This window comes from Phocoena phocoena, chromosome 8 (assembly GCF_963924675.1).
Source record: "Phocoena phocoena chromosome 8, mPhoPho1.1, whole genome shotgun sequence".
In the NCBI taxonomy this organism is placed as follows: domain Eukaryota; kingdom Metazoa; phylum Chordata; class Mammalia; order Artiodactyla; family Phocoenidae; genus Phocoena; species Phocoena phocoena.
In genome coordinates, this window is record NC_089226.1 from 107,788,781 (window position 1) to 107,811,338 (window position 22,558).

Consider the following 22,558-nt stretch of genomic DNA (forward strand, 5'->3'; position numbering starts at 1 on the left):
TCACCCCAACACCTGGTAACCACTGATCCTTTTACTGTCTTCATAGTTTTGCCTTTTCTGAATATCACAGAGTTGGAATCATGCAGTATGTGCCCTGCTCAGATTGGCTTCTTTCACTTAGTAATGTGAATTTAAGGTTCCTCCGTGTCTTTTCATGGCCTGATAGCTCACTTCTCTGTAGCACTGAAGGTTAGCTCATTGTCTGGACGGACCACAGCGTATTTACGCACTCACCCACTGAAGGGCATCTTGGCTGCTTCCAAGTTTTAGCAGTTAGGCATAAAGCTTCTGTAAACATCCATGTGCAGGTTTTTGTGTGGACATAAGTTTTCACCTCTTTTGGGTAAATACCAAGGAGCGTAACTGCTGGATCATGTGGTGAGAGTAGGTTTAATTTTTCTTTTTTTTTTTTTGCGGTACACGGGCCTCTCACTGTCGCGGTCTCTCCCGTTGCGGAGCACGGGCTCCGGACGCGCAGGCTCAGCGGCCATGGCTCCCGGGCCCAGCCACTCCACGGCACGTGGGATCCTCCCGTACCAGGGCACGAACCCGTGTCCCCTGCATCAACAGGCGGACCCTCAACCACTGCGCCACCAGGGAAGCCCCTAATTGTTGAAGAAACCGCCAAACTGTCCCCCAAAGTGGCTGCACCATTTTCCACTCCCACCAGTGGCGGATGAGAGTTCCCGTTGCTCCAGATCCTCACTAGCCTTTGGTGTTGTCAGTGTTGCAGATTTTGGCCATTGAAATAATGTACAGAGTATCTCGTTGTTTTAATTTGCATTTCCCTGAAGCCACACGATGTGGAGCATCTCTTGATATTTATTTGCCATCTTTATGTCTTCTTTGGTGAGGTGTCTGTTAATGTCTTTGGACCTTTTTTTAATCAGGTTGTTTTCTTATTGTTGAGTTTTGAGAGTTCTTTGTATATTTTGGATAACAGTCCTTTATCAGATGTGTCTTTTGCAAATATTTTCTTCCGGTATGTGGCTTGTCTTTTCATTCTCTTGACAGTGTCTTTCCCAGAGCAGAAGTTTTTAATGGTGATAAAGTCCAGCTTATCAATTCTTTTCTTTCATGGATCACGCATTTGGTGTTGTGTGGAAGAAGTCATTGTCAAAGCCAAGGTCATCTTTGAAGTGCGTAAGGTCTTGGTCTAGATTCATGGTTTTTGCATGTGATGCCCAGTTGTTAAGCACAGTTTGTTGGAAACTGTTTTTGCTCCTTTGCTCCTTTGTCAAAGAACAGTTGGCTATATTTATATGAGTCTGTTTCTGGACTCTGTTCTGTTCCATTGCTCTGTTTGTCTGTTCTTTCACCAACGCCACACTGTCTTGATTACGGTAGCTTTACAGTAAGTCTTGAAGTCGGGGAGTGTCAGTCCTCCACCTTTGTTCTCCTTCAATATGGTGTTGGCTATTCTGGGTCTTTTGCCTCCTCTCCATATACACTTTTTTAAATTTTTTAATATTTATCTGTTTATTTATTTGGCTGCGCCGGGTCTTGGATGCGGCTTGTATGATCTTTTAGTTGCGGCATGCATGTGGGATCTAGTTCCCCAGCCAGGAATCAAACCCGGGCCCCCTGCGTTGGGAGCGTGGAGTCTTAGCCACTGGACCACTAGGGAAGTCCCTCCATGTACACTTTAGAATCAGTTTGTCAATATCCATAAAATAACTCGATAGGATTTTGATTAGGATTGAATCGAATCTACAAATCAAGCTGGGAGGAACTGACACCTCGACAGTATTAAACCTTCCTATCCCCAAACATGAAATGTCTCTCCATTTCTTTCATCAGAGTTTTGTAGTTTTCCTCATGTAGATCGTGTACGTATTTTGTAAGACATATATGTGAGTGTTTCATTTCGGATGCTGATGTAAATGGTATTGTGGTTTTAACTTCAAATTCCACTTCTTATTTCCTGGCCTTTAGTTTTGTCTTCTTTCCCAGTCAATATACAGACGGTCCCCGACCTCTGACAATTTGACTTGGGAGTTTTTGGCTTTACGATGGTGCAAAAGCAATAAACAGTCAGTATAAACCATACTTTGAATTTTGATCTTCTCCTGGGCTAGCGATACGCAGTCCAGTACTCTCTCGGGATGCGGGGCACCATCAGTGAGCCTCAGATCGCCAGGGTGAACAACTGACACACTTAAAATTACACTGTGCCTAGACAACCATTTTGTTTTTTGCTTTCAGAACAGTATTCAATACTTTACATGAGCTATTTCAACACTTAATTGTAAAATAGGATTGGTGTTAGATGATTTTTCCCAAGTGTAGGCTAATGTATTCTGAGCACATTTGAGGTAGGCTAGGCTAAGCTATGATGTTGGGTAGATTAGGTGTGTTAAAGGCACTTTCAGCTTAATGATATTTTCAACTTATGATGGGCTTATAATCCTGTATCATCCTTTTTTTTGCCCTTTTCTTGCCTTATTGCATTAGCAAGGACTTCCAGTATGATGTTGGAAAGGACTGGTGAGAGGGGACATTCTCGCATTTTACCTCATCTTAGTGGAAAAGCTTCCGATTTCTCACCACTAAGTCTGATGTTAGCTGTAGGCTTTTTGTAGCTGTTTTTTGTTTGTTTATTAAGTTGAGGAAGTTCCCCTCTATTCATTTACTGAGAGTTTTTATCATGAATGGGTGTTGCATTTTGTCAGATGCTTTTTCCGCATCTATTGGTATGACCTTGTGGTTTTTCTTTCTTCGTCTGTTGATGTGATGATTTACATTGATTGATTTTATAAAGTAGAACCAGCCTTACATACTTGTGATAAATTTCACTTGGTTGTGGTATATAATTCTTTCTATCCTTTTGTGCTTTCAGTGTGGTAATATTTTGTTAAGGATTTTGCATCTGTATTCATCAGAGATTTTTTTTTTTTTTTTTTTTTGCGGTACGCGGGCCTCTCACCGTTGTGGCCTCTCCCGTTGTGGAGCACAGGCTCCGGACACGCAGGCTCAGCGGCCATGGCTCACGGGCCCAGCCGCTCTGTGGCATGTGGGGTCTTCCCGGACCAGGGTACGAACCCGCGTCCCCTGCGTCGGCAGGCAGACTCTCAACCACTGCGCCACCAGGGAAGCCCCCACGAGAGATATTGATCTGTGGTTTTCTTGGAATGTCCTTGTCCGGTTTAGGTATTAGGGTAATGCTGTCCTCCTAGAAGGAACTGGGAAGTATTCTCTTTGCTTCTGTCCTCTGAAAGAAACTGTAGAAAATTAGTATAATTTCTTCCTTAAGTGTTGGCAGAATTCAGCAGTGAATCCATCTGGGCCTGGCGCTTTCTATCTTGCAAAGTTATTAATTATTGATTTAACCTCTTTAATGGATACAGGCTTATTCAGATTTCTCTGTATCATGTTGTGTGAGTTTTGGCAGATTATGTCTTTCAAAGAATTGGTCCCTTCAGGTTATCAAATTTAGGGGCACAGAGTTGTTTATAATATTCCTTTATTCTTCTTTTAACTTCCATGGGGTCTGTAGTGATGTCCCCTCTTTCATTTCTGATATTAGTATTTGTGTCCTCTTTTTTTCTTGGTTAACTTGGCTCATCAATTTTATTGATCTTTTCAAAGAACCGGCATTTGGTTTTGTTGATTTTCTCTATTAATTTCCTGGTTTCTGCTTTAATTTAAAAAAAACATTTATTTGTTTGTGTGGTTGCACTGGGTCTTAGTTGCAGCAGGCAGTCTCCTTAGTTACAGTTCGAGGGCTCCTTGGTTGCAGCTCGCCGGCTCCTTAGTTGCAGCACGTGAGCTCCTTAGTTATGCATGCGAACTCTTGGTTGCTACACGCACGTGAGATCTAGTTCCCTGACCAGGGATCGAACACGGGAGCCCTGCATTGGGAGCACGGAGTCTTAACCACTGGACCACCAGGGAAGTCCCTCTGCTTTAATTTTTTATTATATCCTTTCTTCCGCTTACTTTGAATTTTTTTTTAATTGGCAACAAGCTAACTTTATTTATTTTTATTATCACTATTTTTTTGGCTGTGTTGGGTCTTCGTTGCTGCACGCAGGCTTTCTCTAGTTGCGGCTAGTAGGGGCTACTCTTGGCTGTGGTGCACGGGCTTGTCACTGCGGTGGCTTCTCTTGCTGTGGAGCACGGGCTCTAGAACACAGGCTCAGTAGTTGTGGCACTCGGGCTTAGTTGCTCCGCGGCACGTGGGATCTTCCCGGACCAGGGCTCGAACCCGTGTCCCCTGCATCGGCAGGCGGACTCTCAACCACTGCGCCACCAGGGAAGCCCTTAATATTTATTTACTTATTTATTTATGTATTTATTTTGGCTGCGCCGAGTCTTAGTCGCGACAAGTGAGATCTCTGTTCTGTTTTTTTTGGCCAGCCTCTGAGAACACAGGCGTTTTGGTTTTCAGTTTTGGAGGCTGCTGCCGAGATCTCCTCAGGCTGAGACTCCTTCCTCAGTCACGTCCGGTCAGGCCCGTCAGAGACGTTCTTCACTTCCATTTAGGCGCTTTCCCCTCTAGCATCTCTGTTTGGTCCTGTCAGAGACGTTCTTCACTTCCATTTAGGCGCTTTCCCCTCTAGCATCTCTGTTTGGTCCCGTCAGAGACGTTCTTCACTTCCATTTAGGCGCTTTCCCCTCCAGCATCTCTGTTTGGTCCCGTCAGAGACGTTCTTCACTTCCATTTAGGCGCTTTCCCCTCTAGCATCTCTGTTTGGTCCTGTCAGAGACGTTCTTCACTTCCATTTAGGCGCTTTCCCCTCCAGCATCTCTGTTTGGTCCTGTCAGAGACGTTCTTCACTTCCATTTAGGCGCTTTCCCCTCCAGCATCTCTGTTTGGTCCTGTCAGAGACGTTCTTCACTTCCATTTAGGCGCTTTCCCCTCCAGCATCTCTGTTTGGTCCTGTCAGAGACGTTCTTCACTTCCATTTAGGCGCTTTCCCCTCCAGCATCTCTGTTTGGTCCCGTCAGAGACGTTCTTCACTTCCATTTAGGCGCTTTCCCCTCCAGCATCTCTGTTTGGTCCTGTCAGAGACGTTCTTCACTTCCATTTAGGCGCTTTCCCCTCCAGCATCTCTGTTTGGTCCCGTCAGAGACGTTCTTCACTTCCATTTAGGCGCTTTCCCCTCCAGCATCTCTGTTTGGTCCTGTCAGAGACGTTCTTCACTTCCATTTAGGCGCTTTCCCCTCCAGCATCTCTGTTTGGTCCTGTCAGAGACGTTCTTCACTTCCATTTAGGCGCTTTCCCCTCCAGCATCTCTGTTTGGTCCTGTCAGAGACGTTCTTCACTTCCATTTAGGCGCTTTCCCCTCCAGCATCTCTGTTTGGTCCTGTCAGAGACGTTCTTCACTTCCATTTAGGCGCTTTCCCCTCCAGCATCTCTGTTTGGTCCTGTCAGAGACGTTCTTCACTTCCATTTAGGCGCTTTCCCCTCCAGCATCTCTGTTTGGTCCTGTCAGAGACGTTCTTCACTTCCATTTAGGCGCTTTCCCCTCCAGCATCTCTGTTTGGTCCCGTCAGAGACGTTCTTCACTTCCATTTAGGCGCTTTCCCCTCCAGCATCTCTGTTTGGTCCTGTCAGAGACGTTCTTCACTTCCATTTAGGCGCTTTCCCCTCCAGCATCTCTGTTTGGTCCCGTCAGAGACGTTCTTCACTTCCATTTAGGCGCTTTCCCCTCCAGCATCTCTGTTTGGTCCTGTCAGAGACGTTCTTCACTTCCATTTAGGCGCTTTCCCCTCCAGCATCTCTGTTTGGTCCCGTCAGAGACGTTCTTCACTTCCATTTAGGCGCTTTCCCCTCCAGCATCTCTGTTTGGTCCTGTCAGAGACGTTCTTCACTTCCATTTAGGCGCTTTCCCCTCCAGCATCTCTGTTTGGTCCCGTCAGAGACGTTCTTCATTTCCATTTAGGCGCTTTCCCCTCCAGCATCTCTGTTTGGTCCTGTCTTGGGATTTCCGGCTTTCTGCTTACATTCCCCACCTGGCTTCGCGCGCTGCCTGCTTTGTCCACTAGGGCCCTTAGCATATCGGTCACGGTTGTTTTAAATCCCTGGTCTGATAATCCCAGGATCCCTGCCACGTCTGGTCCCGTTGCTCTCTCTGTCTTTTCCGAAAAGTGGCGTTTCGGCTTTCGGTACGCCTTGTGCTTTGTCTTCATGGTAGTTAGTACATGATGTACTGGGTAGAAGGAGCTGCTGTCAGTAGTCGTGTGGCGAGGACGCCCTCTGTGGTCCTGTGATGGGTCTCAGTCCTTCAGTGGCCTGTGCCCGTGGCCTGTGAACATCACAGGTGTCTCTGGGTTTCTCCTCCCCTCCCCCTTAGATGGGGCAGGACGTGTGGAGGGGCCTGGAGGTGGACGTTTTCCTCCCCCAGGTCAGGTAGGCTCTGCTAGAACCCCAGCAGCTTAGGTTCTGGTTAGCCGGTTCCTCCCGAGGGCAGCCTGGTTAGGAACAGAATGCTTTGTCATATTTCAGAGCAGTTCCTTTGCCTCTCCCCCTGCCGGAAGCATGAGGGGATTTTTCTCCAATATTTACTGTGAGTAACCGTCAGGGCTCCTAGAGGTAAATCTCACAAATTTGTGGGGCCCCAAAGGCTGGGTCGCCCTGGAGTTTTGATCTCGGACTCGTCCACACCGAGCCTCCAGCGGGTGGTCAGTTTCAGTTCCGGCCTCCCTGCCCGTCACTGGGTCCCAAGCACTTTCTGCCCCGGTAAGTGGCGTTCTCTGCACCTGCCCGTCTCTCTGCTGTTCAAGGGGCGGCAGTTTGCCCTGGGCCTCTTTCCCTTACGGATCTAAGAGGAGTAGTTGCGCAGCCTTTCGCTCATTGTCGGGACAGAGTGGCAGCTCAGGACTTCAGCTCATTTCCTGGTTTAAGCATTTGAGGCCATGAATTTTCCTCTAAGTATCATTTCTGCTACTTCCACGTATTTTGACATTATTTGCTTCTGAACGGTTTTTTGTTTCCATTTTGATTTCTTGTTTGGAAACCCAAGAATTATCTAGAAGTTTGTTTGATTGGAATCTCATTCTTCTGCTTGGTCATGATCTGTGTCGATCCCGAGGGCGGGGGTGGGCTTTCTGCCCCTCCGCATGGGGCAGGCCCTGCCCCTGGGCACCAGCCTGGTCCTGGGAGGTTTCCCCTGCTGTCCACCAGCGCAGTGGCACATGAGCGGCTCTGTTCTGTCTGGGAGCTGCCACAGGGGGTGCCCTTGCCACCGCTTCCACGCCCAGGTTCCCTGCGCCCTCTCCCCCCACCCTTTGGTCTTTGCCTCCGCCCCTGCCAGTGGACCGCAGACCGCCTGCCTGTCCCCACGTCTGTCGGCTTCGGGTAATGAGCAAAAACACTAGATTCCTCCAGGGCAGAGCTCCAGGTCCCCCTGGCCTTCAGGACTCCGGCTGCAGCCCTGATGCTGTCACATCACGTCTCAGATGGACGTTCCTGTGTGTGGTGTGAGTGCTGCGGTGACAGGACACGACTCGTACCCATGCTGCACCATGGGGCCTTTGGTCAATGGCATGTGGCCGGCAGGGCGGCGTGGCCTTGGAGACTTCCCACCGGGACGTGGCTCCGCCTCCTGTTGTGACCCTCCCCTCGAGCACTCAGGTGTCCAGGCTGTGGCTGACCACACCACGTGCTCTCCCACACTGCACCGCTGGGCCTCCCCAAGCTCACCCTGACCCTCCGGCGCCACGGTCAGCGCTCTGAACACTCCGGCCTCTTAACCGCCAGGCCATCCGTGGGAGCGCCGTGGTCTCCTGGGTCGGGGCCGCGTCTGTGCATCCGAGGCCTCGAGTGACACAGGTTGACCGCGCCAGCTGTGAGCCCGTGAAAGTTGCACGTGTGGGCGGATATTCTGTTTCTCTTTCTTCAGGTGCTGTTGGAAGAAGCGAAGGATCTGCTTTCCGACTGGCTGGATTCCATGCATGGCAGTGAAGTGAGCGACAATTCTATTTTCTCCAAACTGCCCAAGTTCTGGGAAGCGGAGTTCCACAAAGACATGGAAGCCCTGAACGTAAGTGTCGCCGACTGTCTTGACCTTGCTGTCTTGGGCTGAGGATCCCCCATGACCAGAAGGCCTTGTGGGATCCAGACCATTTCACTTTGCAAGTAAATTCAGTTAAAGATGAGCGTGGCGGCGGGGAGCAGGGGGCTTCCGGGCGCCAGCAGTGCTGCAGCTCCCCTTGAACCAGGACTTTGTCATCGTCCCCAGGTCCTCCCTCCAGATGTCCTAACCCGCGTTAGTGAGTACGTGCCGGAGATCGTGGACTTCGTCCGGACAATTGTGGACAACGGTTATGGGTGAGCTTGAGGCCCTGCTCAAGGCTGCGCAGCATTCCAGGCAGGTTTTCCAGGGAAAGCGGCTCTCCTCTGGCTCCAGACCGGGAGCAGAAAAGCGCACGGTTTTGCTGCTCAGGGTGGTGGTGCCCTGGGGCTCCCGTTACAAAGCACCACGCGGCAGGCAGCTCAAACCACAGAAGAGTCAGCGCACAGCTCCAGGGGTCCCTGTGTGCGTGCACACGTGCCGCTTGTCCCTCCCTTTGTGTCCCGATCTCTTCTTATAAGGACACTGGCTGTACTGGATTAGGACCCCACCCTAATGGCCTCACTTTCACTTGATTCCCTCTGTAAAGACCCTCTTTGCAAATGCAGTCAGACTCCGAGGTGCTGGGGGTCAGGACTCCAGCATGTGGATTTGGAGGACACGGTTGAGCCGTAACTTCGCCTTATCGGCAGCCGCTTTCCTCTGTGCCACTTGGTTCTTAGCTTCCCAGTTGCTTTGTAAGAGAACCCTCTGGGTTTTCCTTGGTAGTGGCGGCTGTTCAAACAACCGTTTAGCTGTACGGAGGCCATGTCTTTGTTCCAGGCAGGAAGGGGAAGCAGGAGGGTGGTGCTGGCTACACCCAGCCTGTCCCCGAAGCCCCCGGCAGATTTGGTCATACAGCTTGGGGCCTAGTCCAGGACCTGGGGCCACCCCCACCCAAGGGGCTGGCCAGCACCTCTGCCCAGGCCCGTGGCCTGCCCTGGGGACCACAGTGAGAGATGCTGTAGGTACCACCTGGCCCCTGGTCCACTGGGAAGCTCCCAGTTAAGGCCACGCGTCACCAGGTCCCCAAAGCAGCACGCCGTTGCCCTTGGGCACCTCCAGGTCTTTGGAGACGCAGGCCACATGGTGAGGGCGCTCAGAGTCTTCCTCGTGTTGGGTCCCAAGGCGGGTGGGCTTTATCCTTGCCGGGCCAGGATTTGGCCCCAGGTTACCGTCCTCACCATCTGCCTGCGTGGAACGCTTTTCCCGTCTCTGAGTCAGCGTTTTCAGAAACAGGCAGCAAGTGGACCTGTGGACGGGGGCCAGGCGTCTGTGTGCTGATGCCAGGCCCCCGCCCGGGAGAGCTGCCATCCCCCTCGCGCGAGGGGAGGCGGGCGGGGCCTTGGAGCAGCAGGAAGTGCCTGGCACAGGGACCAGGCCGTGGGTTCTCGCGAAAGGACGATAGTTCCTTGCACCCCCACCGCCCCCCACCGCCACCCCCACCCGTCACACGGTCACCGTGGGGCAACTCCAGACTGCCAAGCTGAGTGATGTGGGCAGGGCCACGGCGGGAGGAGACAGGGCATCCCAGCCTGGAGTAACCCCCATGCTCCCAGGAGGCAGAGCCTGGCGGGCCGGGCAGGTGGTGGCGTGTAGACAGAGGCAAGGGTGGCAGGGCGGAGGGACAGGCTGTCAGGGAGTGTGGAGTCCCTGTCCCGGCCCCTCTCAGCCCACACAGCAGCTCTGTTTGAACAGCCTCCTGGCCTCCCCGCAGCGTGGCCGAACCAGGGGAGGCTCGCAGCTGGAGCAGATGCCCCAACGGCCTGCGGGTGTCCAGGCCGGCCCGCGAGCACCTCATCACACCTCCCCCAATGGCTTTGTTTTCCAGCTACGTTTCAAACGGGTCCGTCTACTTCGACACGGTGAAGTTTGCCAACAGTGAGGGACACTGCTACGGGAAGCTGGTGCCCGAGGCCGTCGGGGATCAGAAAGCCCTGCAGGAGGGGGAAGGTAAACGGACCGGCTCGAAGTCAGAGCCAAGTGGAGCCGCGGCCTCACCGCACACGATCGGGGTCACCAAGGTTCACGGGGACCGTGGTTTTTCACCTAAAGGGATTTTAGGAGCTCTGTACGCTAAGCCCCTGAAATGTATTATACTTAAGAAACAGAAGAGTGAGTGGCTGCAGTGCCATCCTGAGAAGCGTACAGACCTCGGGGCCTCGGCCGTGGGGTTGGACTTTGCTGATCTCTCGGCACCCAGAGCACCCAAGGGTCGGGTGGGCTGTGCTGGACACGCAGGCGGGTGTGTGGAGAGGAATCACACGGTGCTGAACGAGGGCACGTGTACCCACGTGGGGCAGCGGGGAGCCTGCGGAGGGAAAACCCCAGGGTGCTTTGGTCGAAGGCGTGCAGTACCCCAGTGAGGGAGTAGACACAAGATCGTTTACTTACCGATCCCACGAGTAGGGCCGGAGGTGGGCACTGGGCGGGGAAGGGCAGTCCCCCATCCCAGGGCAGGAGCGAGCAGCTGTTACTTGTAAGGCGGCTGTGGGAAAAGGAAGGTGGGAACTGAAGCCCGGTCCTTCTCTGGAAGTCCAGACTGCGGCTGTGGGCAGAGCTGTCCTGCCGTGAGAAGCGCGGGCAGCAGCTCAGAGCGGCTGTGTTCTCAGCGCAGGGAGTGAGACCGTGTATAACGACAGCCCCGGGCCCATCCTGATCCAAACGTTTTAAACAGAGACACAGTGCCTTTTCTGGACCAGGCGGGATTCTACTTGTCTTCATAAGTGTTTACTTTCACCCCCTCAGTGTATCGGGGGGAGCAGTGCAGGGGCTGCTCTCACACTGCCGGACACACGCTGTTTATCCACCAGCGTTTCTGGGAGGCACTTTGGCCATAAATATGTTCATCTTTTTTTAACCACGGGTACCGTTACCGCTTTTATCGTCCTTACATTTATTTTTTAAGATAAAGGATGTTCTTTTTTTTTTTTTTTTTTCCTTTGACCGTGTTGGGTCTTTGTTGCTGTGCGTGGGCTTTCTCTAGTTGCAGCGAGCGGGGACTATTTTTTGTTGCGGTGCGGTGGCTTCTCTTGTTGCGGAGCACAGGCTCTAGGCACATGCGCTTCAGTGGTTGTGGCGCACGGGCTTAGTTGCTCTGTGGCATGTGGGATCTTCCTGGACCAGGGCTTGAACCCATGTCCCCTGCATTGGCAGGCGGATTCTTAACCACTGCACCACTGGCAAAGTCCCTGTCCTTACTTAAATTTCACCATTATGTATACTTAGAGCATAAGTATATACCAGCCTTATGTCCAGATTTTCAAAATGTGACGATAAATGGACAGGGAGCTGTAAAGATGTGATGTATTAGACGTTGTAGAAGATATTAAACAATTAGAGGGTCTAGTGGGTGGTAAACTTCTGTCTGTATGCCCTTGCATGGTCAGCGGCCAGGCAGACTTGTGAATTTCCGGGCTGCGGTTGGAGGAGACGCTGTCCAGGACTGAACTGAAGTCCTGGCTTGCTGACAGAGTCTCCCCAGACTTCAGGCCTTAGACAGACTCAGGAGTCTTTGTCAGGACACAAAGGCAGCTTTACTGTACAGGTTACAGTGCCGTCAACGTACGACTGTACGACGTTCATACTTTTTTTTTTTTTTCGTTCATACGTTTTGATCAAGTATCTTTACCTCAAGGGCCCTGTTCTAAAGAGATATCAGAACTTAAAACAGGACGACACAGAAACATGGAGGAAAGGCAGACCGAGTTAGTTTTACAGCGTGACCATCCGACCCAACGGCGTTTCAGACTCACGGCCACTGAGCAGGGCCAGGCATCAGAGGCAGACCCCTCAGATCATGGGGCTCACGGTGGGAGAGCCATGTCAGGGGACCAGAAATGACACCAAGAGGGGGAAGCAGAGGGATCGTGTGGTTTATCTCTCTTCCGTAAAAAATCAGGAGCAAATAGCAAGTGTTACCAGGTAGTGACATTTGTGTCAAATGCAGAGCGGGGGAAGGGTGTGTGAGACAGAGCAGAGCCTCTGGTACAGGATTTTTCAAAGTTGATTTTTAAAGTTACAGACATTCATGAGTAACCATGTTCATTATGAAGAAAAGTTTAAAACCTCAACGTACGTTACCTGTCCGGTAAAGGGTGGGTAAAAGAGAAGGTCCCGGCGCCAGGTCAGATTACGTTTTTGAGTATCTGCCGTCCCCGACACCGTGGTTAAAATGTGCACGGTGAGAAAATAGATACAAGACCAGCGTGGTACTTGTCCTGTTTGTTGGATGTGTCTATGTTCTTCTTACATGGATTCACAAACCCACAAGTCAAGACACCAACATGTTAATCGTAGTTATTCCTACGTTTCCAACAACATAAAAGCAGTTACCCCTGCGTTTCCAACAACATGTTAATAGCAGTTACCCCTGCGTTTCCAACAACATGTTAATAGCAGTTACCCCTACGTTTCCAACAACATGTTAATAGCAGTTACCCCTACGTTTCCAACAACATGTTAATAGCAGTTACCCCTACGTTTCCAACAACATGTTAATAGCAGTTACCCCTGCGTTTCCAACAACATGTTAATAGCAGTTACCCCTGCGTTTCCAACAACATGTTAATAGCAGTTACCCCTGCGTTTCCAACAACATGTTAATAGCAGTTACCCCTGCGTTTCCAACAACATGTTAATAGCAGTTACCCCTACGTTTCCAACAACATGTTAATAGCAGTTACCCCTACGTTTCCAACAACATGTTAATAGCAGTTACCCCTGCGTTTCCAACAACATGTTAATAGCAGTTACCCCTGCGTTTCCAACAACATGTTAATAGCAGTTACCCCTGCGTTTCCAACAACATGTTAATAGCAGTTACCCCTGCGTTTCCAACAACATGTTAATAGCAGTTACCCCTACGTTTCCAACAACATGTTAATAGCAGTTACCCCTGCGTTTCCAACTGTGGCACCTTTTCCTGGTTCTTGGTCGTGTTTTCCAAGTATTCTGCGCTTAGTGCCTGTTTCACCATCCCAGTCTTTGTGTTCAGCGGTGCCTCCGTCTGCACTGTGTCCCTCCCAAAGTGGCCTTTTTCCAGTCATCCTGCGTTTGCAGCCTGGACAGGAGAATGAGATTCATTCCTGTTCTGGAGTTTTCCAGCAGGTGTCCTGGTGAGGCCCTCTAGGGCCTGAGTGCCGGGCAGAGGCCCCATCACCCAGCAGGCAGCCCCCACTGCCTCCCCACTCGGGGATGCCCCGCCTGCAGGCTGGGCTGACCGGTGGGTGTTCATTTTCAGGAGGCCGATGTGTCCGTGGCCCCAGCACGTGGTCTGGGGACGTCTCCCGTGGGGCTGTGGATTCCCTTTCTGGCTGGCTTCATCTGCGTTCAGCGAGTGTGGGGAGGGAGAGGGGGAGGGTCTTCCAAGGAAACGGAACTTGGCCCAGGGAGCAGTGTTCCCGTTCGCTCTTGGGGTTAGACTGGTCCATAGCCTCCTTCCCGCAGCTGCCCTGTCCTGATTTGCCACCTTCAGGCTGGGGGCGCCACACACAGCAGCCTGGTTGCCCTTACGCCCCCCAGAACCACAGCCAAGAGGCCCGCTGGGTCTTAGTACAAGATCCCGCCTACACGAGCCCGGGTCCCCGAGGCAGGCCCATGAGAACAGCGCCTCACACTCTGGGCCAGGCACTGTCATTGTCCTAGACGAGGGGCCGAGGTGGGGCGGCAGTGGAGGCAGGGGGTGCGGGTCCAGGTCCAGGGGTCGTCGCCCTCGGACGCCGGCTTGTGAGGCCGTGGCTTCTGAGCTTGCGGTTAGGGCTTCGTATCTAGACCCTGGGCAACTCCAAAATCTGGTCACAGTCAACTTGAAGGAGTGCTTGACCAAGTTAACAAACAAGTACCTGAATCGTCCCTGGACCGAGACAATTCCATCCACCGAGTACCCGCCTCCCCTGTGTCCGCAGGCGACCTGAGCGTCTCGGCCGAGCGCCTCAGTGAGAAGCGGTCCCCCAGCGACTTCGCCCTCTGGAAGGCCTCCAAGCCCGGGGAGCCATCCTGGCCGTGCCCCTGGGGAAAGGTGAGCACCCGGGATGGGGCGCCCGGGCCTGGGGCCGTCACCTCCCTGCCTTCCTGGGACTTGCGTCTTCCGCTGCATGGCTGGGGTGGTGGCACTGGACCGCCTTGGAGGCCCCTCTGTCCCAACAGTCTCTGACCCGGGGTACTAGGGGACGGATCCGCCCTCCGACATCCCCTGTGACAACAGTCCTGGTGGCCCAGAGCTGCGGGAAGAGGTGTCGGGAGCGGGGGATTCCTTGGCCTTCGCGAAGCTTGTTGTGACCTTTGTAGCCTGGGGCCCTATTCGTCTTTTCGTGTGCGGGACTTGACCCTCGTTCCCATAGAGCTCAGGGGTTCTGAGGGTCGTGGACAGGGGAGCGAGTCCCGGCCCGTCACGGGGCGGTCACGGTGCTCACCACGTTTGGGTCCCTAGGGGCGTCCAGGGTGGCACATCGAGTGCTCGGCCATGGCAGGCACCCTCCTCGGAGCCTCAATGGACCTTCACGGAGGGGGCTTCGACCTCCGCTTCCCCCACCATGACAACGAGCTGGCGCAGTCGGAGGTAGGGGCCGAGGTCGCCGTCCTGGGCACACACGGGGGGCGGCGAGGTGCTCCCCAGCAGAGCCTGGCCTCCACGTCAGGGGCTCTGAACCGCATTACTTAGTCCAGCTCGCGTGTGAGCAGCCTGGCCCTTGGCAGCGCAGACCCGGATTCACGCCGGGCGGCACTCCTTCTGCACGTCAGGCGCCCTGAAAGCGGCCGGCACCCTCTGTCCGGCCCGCAGCGGCGCCCCTGACCCCCGCGCCCGCCCTGTCCACTCAGGCCTACTTTGAAAACGACTGCTGGGTCAGGTACTTCCTGCACACGGGCCACCTGACCATCGCCGGCTGCAAGATGTCCAAGTCGCTCAAGAACTTCATCACCATTAAAGACGCACTGAAGAAGCACTCAGGTAAAGAGGCCTGGACGCTTCTGTTGTCGGAGGCACGGGGTTGGAGCTGCTCGGGAGGTAAGGAGCCCCGCGCCTCTCTCCGCAGCCCGGCAGCTGCGCCTGGCCTTCCTCATGCACTCGTGGAAGGACGCGCTGGACTACTCGGCCAACAGCATGGAGTCGGCGCTGCAGTTTGAGAAGCTCCTGAACGTGGGTCCCACCTCCCCGAGGCAGCTCTGGGCCAGCACAGGGGGAGGCGGTGCCTGCTCCCCACGGCCCCCAGAGGGAACGGGACGCGGCCAAGGCCACTAAGCTCTGGGGGGGAGGCCAGCTCCGCGCCACCTTCCCAAGACACCTCATGTCACGTGTGGCGCCTCTCATTCAGCCCCACCCGCTGGCTGCACCTCAGGGGCCCCCAAGGCTGAAACCGGACCCACTTGTCTCAAAGGAAAACCCTTCCCTTCACTTCCTCCACCTGTGTGACGTTCCGATCGCACCGTCAGTGGAGGCACGTCAGCAGGACGGCTCCTTCCCAGGTTTCTCTGGGATGGAAAGGTCTGAATGCTCTTAGAAGGAATTTTCATATTTTAGGAGTTTTTCTTAAACGTGAAAGACCTCCTCCGAGCCCCCGTTGAGGTAGCCGGTCAGTTTGAGAAGTGGGAAGACAAGGAAACAGAGCTGAACGAGAGGTGAGGCGGCGCCTTCTCTCTGGGGCCCGCGGGCGGTCCCCGCAGCACGCCCGCCAGTGGGGAGGCCGGTGGCGCCGTCCCTCCCACTCGTGCAGAGCCACGCTCAGAACGGGCCGCCCCGGGAAGGTCGTCTGTCTGACGCCCCCCGCCTTCCTTTTCCGCTTCCCGTTCAGCTTTTACGACAAGAAGGCCGCGGTTCATGAGGCGCTCTGTGATAACGTCGACACGCGCACCGTCCTGGAGGAGATGCGGGCTCTGGTCGGCCAGTGCAACCACTACATGGCAGCACGGAAGGCCGCGAGGAGGAGGCCCAACCGCGCCCTGCTGGAGAGCGTCGCCCGGTACCTCACACACATGCTGAAGGTGAGCCCCCTGCGACGGTGCCAGTGCGGGCCCGCGGGTCACGGGAGCCACGCCGCTCTGTTCTCGGGTCCTGCCACGCCTGTGCCCGAGACAGCAAGCCCCCTGCCCCTGTCCTCGCTCCGAGCAATTTCTCCTCTTTGCCTCTGCTTATCCCCTCCTGTCTGGAGGTTTGAAAAGCACAAGGGCTTTCTCCCACAAGTGGCCCTAACATGCTGTTCACCACGCCCACCTCGTGCTAACAAGTCCCGGGTCCTCTGCAGGGGGCTCCGTGGTCCAGTGGCTCATGCTGGGAAGGGGCCGGAAGGGCAGCGGGAGCCAGACCTCGTCCTGGGTCAGGTGCGGGGGCACCCAGGCCTAGGTTTCCGTCTCTCCCCACCCGGCAAGGCCGTCGGCACTTCGGCCCGCCCCTCCCGGGCGCAGCGGCGTGTTTCGAGGACCGGTCCCCGCCTGCCACCTCTCAGGACCTCCTGTCCTGCATGCCTCTTTCTTCCCTAGATCTTCGGGGCCATAGAAGAGGAAAGCTCCCTGGGTTTCCCCGTCGGAGGACCTGGAACCAGCCTCAATGTGAGTAAAGCACACCTGGGCCCAGAGAAGCTCCCTGCTGGCCGCCCCGCCAATTTGGTGTTCCCTCCTGGGGCGTCTGAGACCAGCAGTAGGTCCCAGCCTGCCCTGGGCCCTCCAGCCTGAGCCCCACGTGGCCGAGTCTCGGCCTGGCTGGGGAGTTGGGCACAGTCCGCCCCCGTCCTCACCACCAGCTGTGTTGTCTTTGTGAGCTCGGTCCCAGGAGACCAGGCTGCACGGGCCGGTCCTCAGCCCCCAAGCATCTGAGCCATAGCCACGGGGCATCATCACGGCCATGGGCATCACTACGGCCATAGGGCGTCAGGAGTCCCGCGCCCGCGTTTCCCGGCATGCGTGCACCTGTAGGCAGACAACATGTGGAACCGTCTGTCCAGTGGGTCCGTGCAAGTGAGAAAACTCGCCAGTGGTTGTTGGTATCTCCTTCGAACTTGGCATCCGGGCAGACACACGGTTTCTGCTGCGGGAGGAACATCACGTAGGACAGGCACACACTCAGGTTCATCTGAGACGCGCTGGCCCTCCTCCCCTGGTCGGGAACGCTCTTTAAGTATTTGGTTAGAAGGCACACGTAAATGCTTACACGTAACGGGTCAAGTCCAAAGTAAAAAGGCAAAACCTTTTAAAAGTCCTGTTACCCAGTGAGGGACGGCGTGAGGCACTCTCTCCTGCGGACGGAGATTAGGGGTATTTCCCCAGGAGCTGACTTGCACCCCAGGAAACAGAATGCCAGGCCCTGTCCCCGGGCCCCTTGCCAGCCTTGGAAGTGGCTGTTGCTATGGTACTTGGTGCTTTTTAGGAAGGAAACCCACGTGGTTGCTTTGTTTTCTCGTGCAAGCAATCCTAGACGTGTATTTTTTTTAAGGAGAAACACACGCTAGAAACACCTTGGAAGGAAGTCTGCCTTTGAGCTTTAAAAAAATGTGTCCAGGGCTTCCCTGGTGGCGCAGTGGTTGAGAGTCTGCCTGCCGATGCAGGGGGCGTGGGTTCGTGCCCCGGTCCAGGAGGATCCCACGTGCCGTGGAGCGGCTGGGCCCGTGAGCCATGGCCGCTGAGCCTCTGCGGCGGTGAGAGGCCCGCGTACCACAAAAATAAAAAATAAAAAAAATGCGTCCAGCATCGGATGCCTGGTGTTTCTGGCCCCCAAGCCTCCTCCACCCACCCTTTGAAAACAGCTGCCTGGAATAAGCGGCCCCGAGAAGCGTGGTGGGTGCCGGCTGGGCCGAAGGACAGGCCCGAAGTCACGCCTTTCAGAGTTCACGGCTTTACTTCCAGACCTGCATGGTTTTAGGAGCGGGTCTTGAACCACCTAGTACTGAGCGGTCTACAGCGTGTGCTGGGGTAGTGTAGTCGGCTGGGCCGCTGGGGGTGCCGGCCTGAGACCCTCCTCCAGGCCGACCTCAGGCACGCTGGCCAGCTCCCCGCAGCGAGGCTCCCCTGCGGCCGTGTGCGTGTGCGGGCGGGTAGGCGTGTCCTCAGCCCACGCGCAAGATTGGGCCTGAAGCGGCTTAGGCCGTGCTGAGGGCTTGACGGCCTCACCAGCCTTTGCATTTAATCGTTGGGATTTTGGTCACTGAGCTGCATGGAGGCACGGAGTCTAGTGGAAAAATACGGTGGATGTAACAAAAAAGGTTTTCCATAAAATTGTTATTTCTCTGGTTTGGATTCGCCCTCTTGGGTTTTCCTTTTCCAGTGGGCTTTGCGTCCCATGGCCACCTCTGAGTCACCGCGGGTGGTTCAGTGTTGCGCAGACGTGAGGGTGCGTGTGGACAGCAGACAGTTGATGGTACACAGGCGTGTGTGTGGCCTCGGGTCGGACCCAAGCACAGCCAGGCTCTGTGGTGCCGGCCCCAGTGGAAGGGAGGCCCCAGCCCAGGAGGAACGGCCTCAGCTTCAGAAAACCATCCCTCCTGGGAACGCCCAGTGTCACCTTAGGGACAGGCTTTTAACAGCCGTGTCTGCCTGAGACAAAGGAGCTCCTGTGAGCCACTGGGCGGGGCCGCCCACAGGACTCAGTTCGCTGGGGGGAAGGGGACCCTCTTACTGTGCTGTCCGCGCCACCACGCGGGACGCCCCCGTGTCCGTGAGCCGACCGTCGGGGATGGGCACGCGCACCCTGGACGCGGGTCACAACGGGGCGTCCGCCAGCCACACGTCCCTTGGCAGCCCTGCCCTGCGGCGCGTGTACTGGGCTCTGTCCTTCATAAACACGAGGGTGGCTGGTCTCTCGGTGACCCAAAATGTTCTTTCCGCAGCTCGAGCCCACAGTCATGCCGTACCTGCAGGTGTTGTCGGAGTTCCGGGAAGGAGTGCGAAGGGTCGCCCGTGAGCACAGAGGTGAGGCCGTCACGCGCTCCGTGGCCTGGGCACGCCTGGCCGGTCCTCTACTGCACGTTGTCCTGGGTGTTGTAGGTGATGAGCAGCATCCCTGGCCTCTGATCACTAGATCCAGGGACACCCCCCGCCCCAGTCAAGTCCTGGTAGCCACACACACGTCCAGACGCCAAGTGCCCCTACGGTCAGGGCAGCCGAGCAGAGCCTGGGGACACTGTGAGGGGCCAGCGTTTCCTCACCTCTTTTGTTTGTGGTGACTCGGTTCTGCTCTCTGGGGCGTCCCCAGGGTGAGGACTGGAGGTGTCCTTGTCCCTGCCCTGCAGAGGCTCTGTGGTGACTGCACAGCCTCTGCTGGGGACAGTTCTAGGTTCTGCTCGGGGCCTCGCCAGCGGCCCTGGGGACTTGGGATGAGCTGGGATCAAACGTGTTGTCTTTGGGGCCAGTTTTGAGCAGTTGTTAAGCGGGCGGTGAGTGGCCTCAGGCAGGCAGTCTGCTTCTTACTGTGGTGGTCTGGACTCACAAATGACCACCACGGCTAAAACTGACCTTGCAAGGTTCTGGGCCTGGTCCAGCTGCTGTCCTCATGTTGCTTCTTTAATGTTCGTGATTCGACAGAGGTGGGCAGCGAAGCCCCTGGAAGGTAGAGGCCTTGCCTGGGGTCACATGGGGGTCGGGGCAGACCCCCACTGTCGTCGCCTGGTGTGCTGTGCCCCCCCCCCAGTACCCTGTGTGATGAGAAGTCACACCTGGAGCTCATCCGGGTGGGGCCTCCCAAGGGTGGAGCCAGCAGAGGCCAGATAGGCGGTCAGGGAGCCTCCAGGGGAGCTATGCCTCAGTGGGGAGTGGGCAGGCCCCGGGGTGGGGCGGGAGCTGGCCGGGGCCTGTCCCAGGGCCAGCAGAGCAGGGGGGCTCTACCGACAGAGAAGAAAGAAGCAGTTTCTCCTTTAGTGCCCACAGTCCATTTGGCCAGAGAGCTCAGGCCTGGCCAGCAGGGATGTGGAGTGTGGGTGTGTGACCAGGAGAGGCTTGGGAAATTGGGAAGAAGTTAGAAGGGCCGGGACGGGCACACGGTCAGAATGGGAGACCGGCAGGGCGTCAGGAGCCTCTCTGCCACTGGAGAGATGGTAGCCATTAGCTGTCGTCGTTTTTTTATTGTGGTTAAATATACACAATGTAGGAGTTACCACCTCAACCATTTCTAAGTGTAAAGTTCAGTGGCCTTCAGTAATTCACATTGTTTTGAACCGTCACCCCCATCCATCTCTAGAACTTTCCATCTTCCCAAAAAACTGTCCCCGTTAAACACTCACTCCCCTCCCCTCCCCCAACCCCTCATCCCCACCATCTACTTTCTGTCTCTGTGGGTGTGACTCCTCCAGGGACCTCATGTGAGTGGAATCAGACAGCATTTGTCCTTCTGCGTCTCGCTTATCTCACTGAGCGTAACGTCCTCAGGTTCATCCACGTTGTAGCTTGGGTCAGGATTCCCTTCCTTTTTTTTTAAATTTATTTATTTATTTTTGGCTGCCCCGGGTCTTGGTTGCTGCACGCGGACTTTTCTCTAGTTGAGGCGAGCGCGGGCTACTCTTCGTTGCGGTGTGCAGGGTTCTCGTTGCGGTGGCTTCTCTTGTTGCGGAGCACGGGCTCTAGGCACACGGGCTTCGGTAGTTGTTGCACGCGGGCTCGGTAGTTGTGGCTCACGGGCTCTAGAGTGCAGGCTCAGTAGTTGTGGCACGCGGGCTTAGTTGCTCTGCGGCATGTGGGGTCTTCCCGGACCAGGGCTCGAACCTGTGTCCCCTGCATTGGCAGGCGGATTCTTAACCACTGGGCCCTTCCAGGGAAGCCTCTCCCTTGCTTTTTAAGGCTGAGTAACATTCCATTGTGTGGATGGACCATATTTTGCTCATCTGTTCATCTGTGGATGGATCCCGTCTCCTTTTGTAGCATCTCCAAGCCTGCGCCCGACAAGGTCTCCCTGCTCACTGCCCATCTGTTTTCCACTCCCGTGTCACAGCCCCGCCCCACAGTAACCAGCCCTGATGGATGCAGGCTGCCCCGCCCTGAGCCTTGTGGCTCTGTGGACAGTACACACGGGGAAGGGTGCGGACCGCAGTTGCAGGGTACAGGGAGGTGCTGGCAGGGGCGTCCAGCAGATGGCCACACAGAGACACGCTCCTTCCCCTCTAGAGCCTGGAGTCAGAGCCCCTTGGCATCTGCAGGGCTGTGAGGTCCCCGGGGCTAGCACGCTTTGCCAGGTGCCCTGGGAAGGTCACTACCTTGGCCCACGTCCAGGGAAACCTGTTTTCCTTTGCTGGGCTCCGTCGTGGTGGTGCAGCTGCTTCCTTCCAGAAGGGGCCCTGCCAGCCACCGGCCGCCCCATCTCTGTGCACCCACCACTGGGAGCCGGTCCACACAGATCCGCCCATCCCCACTGCTGTCCCAGTGCCTCTTCTCCACAGGGCAGCCTCCGCTCCTGTCTGGGCCTTGCATGAGGTTCCATCCCAGCCCCAGATTCAGTAGCCGCAACTTCAGACCCGGATCTGCACAGCATTGGGAAGACCCCAAAAGCCTTGGCTTCACTCCTGCTGGTATGGCAGGTGGGCGGGGTGGGGGACAGCATCTTCTGTCTCCATGTACGGGCTTCTCCCCCCACCCCACCCTGGAGGCAAGCTCCCCGTCTGTGCTCTTCTTTTAAGGTTGCATTAGCTGTTCTGAGACCTTTGTTCCATATGTTTAAGAGTTGGTTTATTGAATTCCTCGAAAATATCCAACTGGGGTTTTCCCTTTAAACAAAAATAACTTACTGAAGTGGAACTCGCGTAACGTAAGCCTGGCCGTTTTAAAGTGAACCATTCAGTGGCGCTGAGCGCCTTCCCAGCGTTGTGCGGCCACCGTCTCCTTCGGGTCCCAGCATGTTTCCACCCTCCAGGGTCACGCCGCCTGCCCCAGCCCCTGGCAGCCACCAACCTGTGTTCTGTCTCTGGATTGACCTGTTCTGGGCATTTCACATAAATGGAGCCCCACAGTGTGTGACCTCTTGTCTCTGGCTTCTCAGCAGAATGTTTTCGGGGTTGTCCACACTGTAGCCTGTGGCGATGCTTCATTTTTTTTTAGGGCAGAATAATCACCAGATACGTATACCGCTTCCGTTTATCCATTCAGCCGTTGATGGGTGTTTGGACTGTTTGCACCTTTGGTGAACAGGGCTGCTGTGAATATGCATGTGTAAGCATCGGATTGGGTCCCTGTTGTAGTTGTTTTGGGTACACACTTAGGAGAGGAATTGTGGGATCATACGGTAATTCTGCGTTTAACTTTTTCAAGACCCACCAAAGTGTTTTGCATGGTAGCTGAACCATTATGTGTTCCCACCAGCGGTGCACACGAGGGTTCCGATTTCTCCACATTCTTGTCAGCCCCTTTTATTTTCTGTTTATTTTTGTTAATAGCCGTCCTGGTGGGTGTGAAGGGGAATCTCATTGCGGCTTTGATTTGCATTTTCCCTGATGAGTAGTGACGACGAGCTGCTTGGCCGTCTGAACCTCTCCTTTGGAGAGTTGTCTATTCAGGCCCTTTGCTCGGTTTTTTTTGTTTGTTTTTTTTAATAA

General features: G+C 54.9%; 1 protein-coding gene across 1 annotated transcript in view; it reads left to right on the forward strand.

Moving 5' to 3' along the window:
• Positions 1-22,558, forward strand: part of CARS1 (cysteinyl-tRNA synthetase 1) — a 47,793-nt gene that overhangs the window by 18,770 nt on the left and 6,465 nt on the right. Inside the window, exons 9-19 of the mRNA XM_065881624.1 lie at positions 7,848-7,988; positions 8,187-8,275; positions 9,889-10,010; positions 13,964-14,076; positions 14,488-14,616; positions 14,877-15,006; positions 15,092-15,195; positions 15,577-15,674; positions 15,848-16,037; positions 16,533-16,601; positions 18,872-18,953. Coding sequence (XP_065737696.1) covers positions 7,848-7,988; positions 8,187-8,275; positions 9,889-10,010; positions 13,964-14,076; positions 14,488-14,616; positions 14,877-15,006; positions 15,092-15,195; positions 15,577-15,674; positions 15,848-16,037; positions 16,533-16,601; positions 18,872-18,953 — 1,267 coding nt within the window. The remainder of the gene's footprint in view (positions 1-7,847; positions 7,989-8,186; positions 8,276-9,888; positions 10,011-13,963; positions 14,077-14,487; positions 14,617-14,876; positions 15,007-15,091; positions 15,196-15,576; positions 15,675-15,847; positions 16,038-16,532; positions 16,602-18,871; positions 18,954-22,558) is intronic.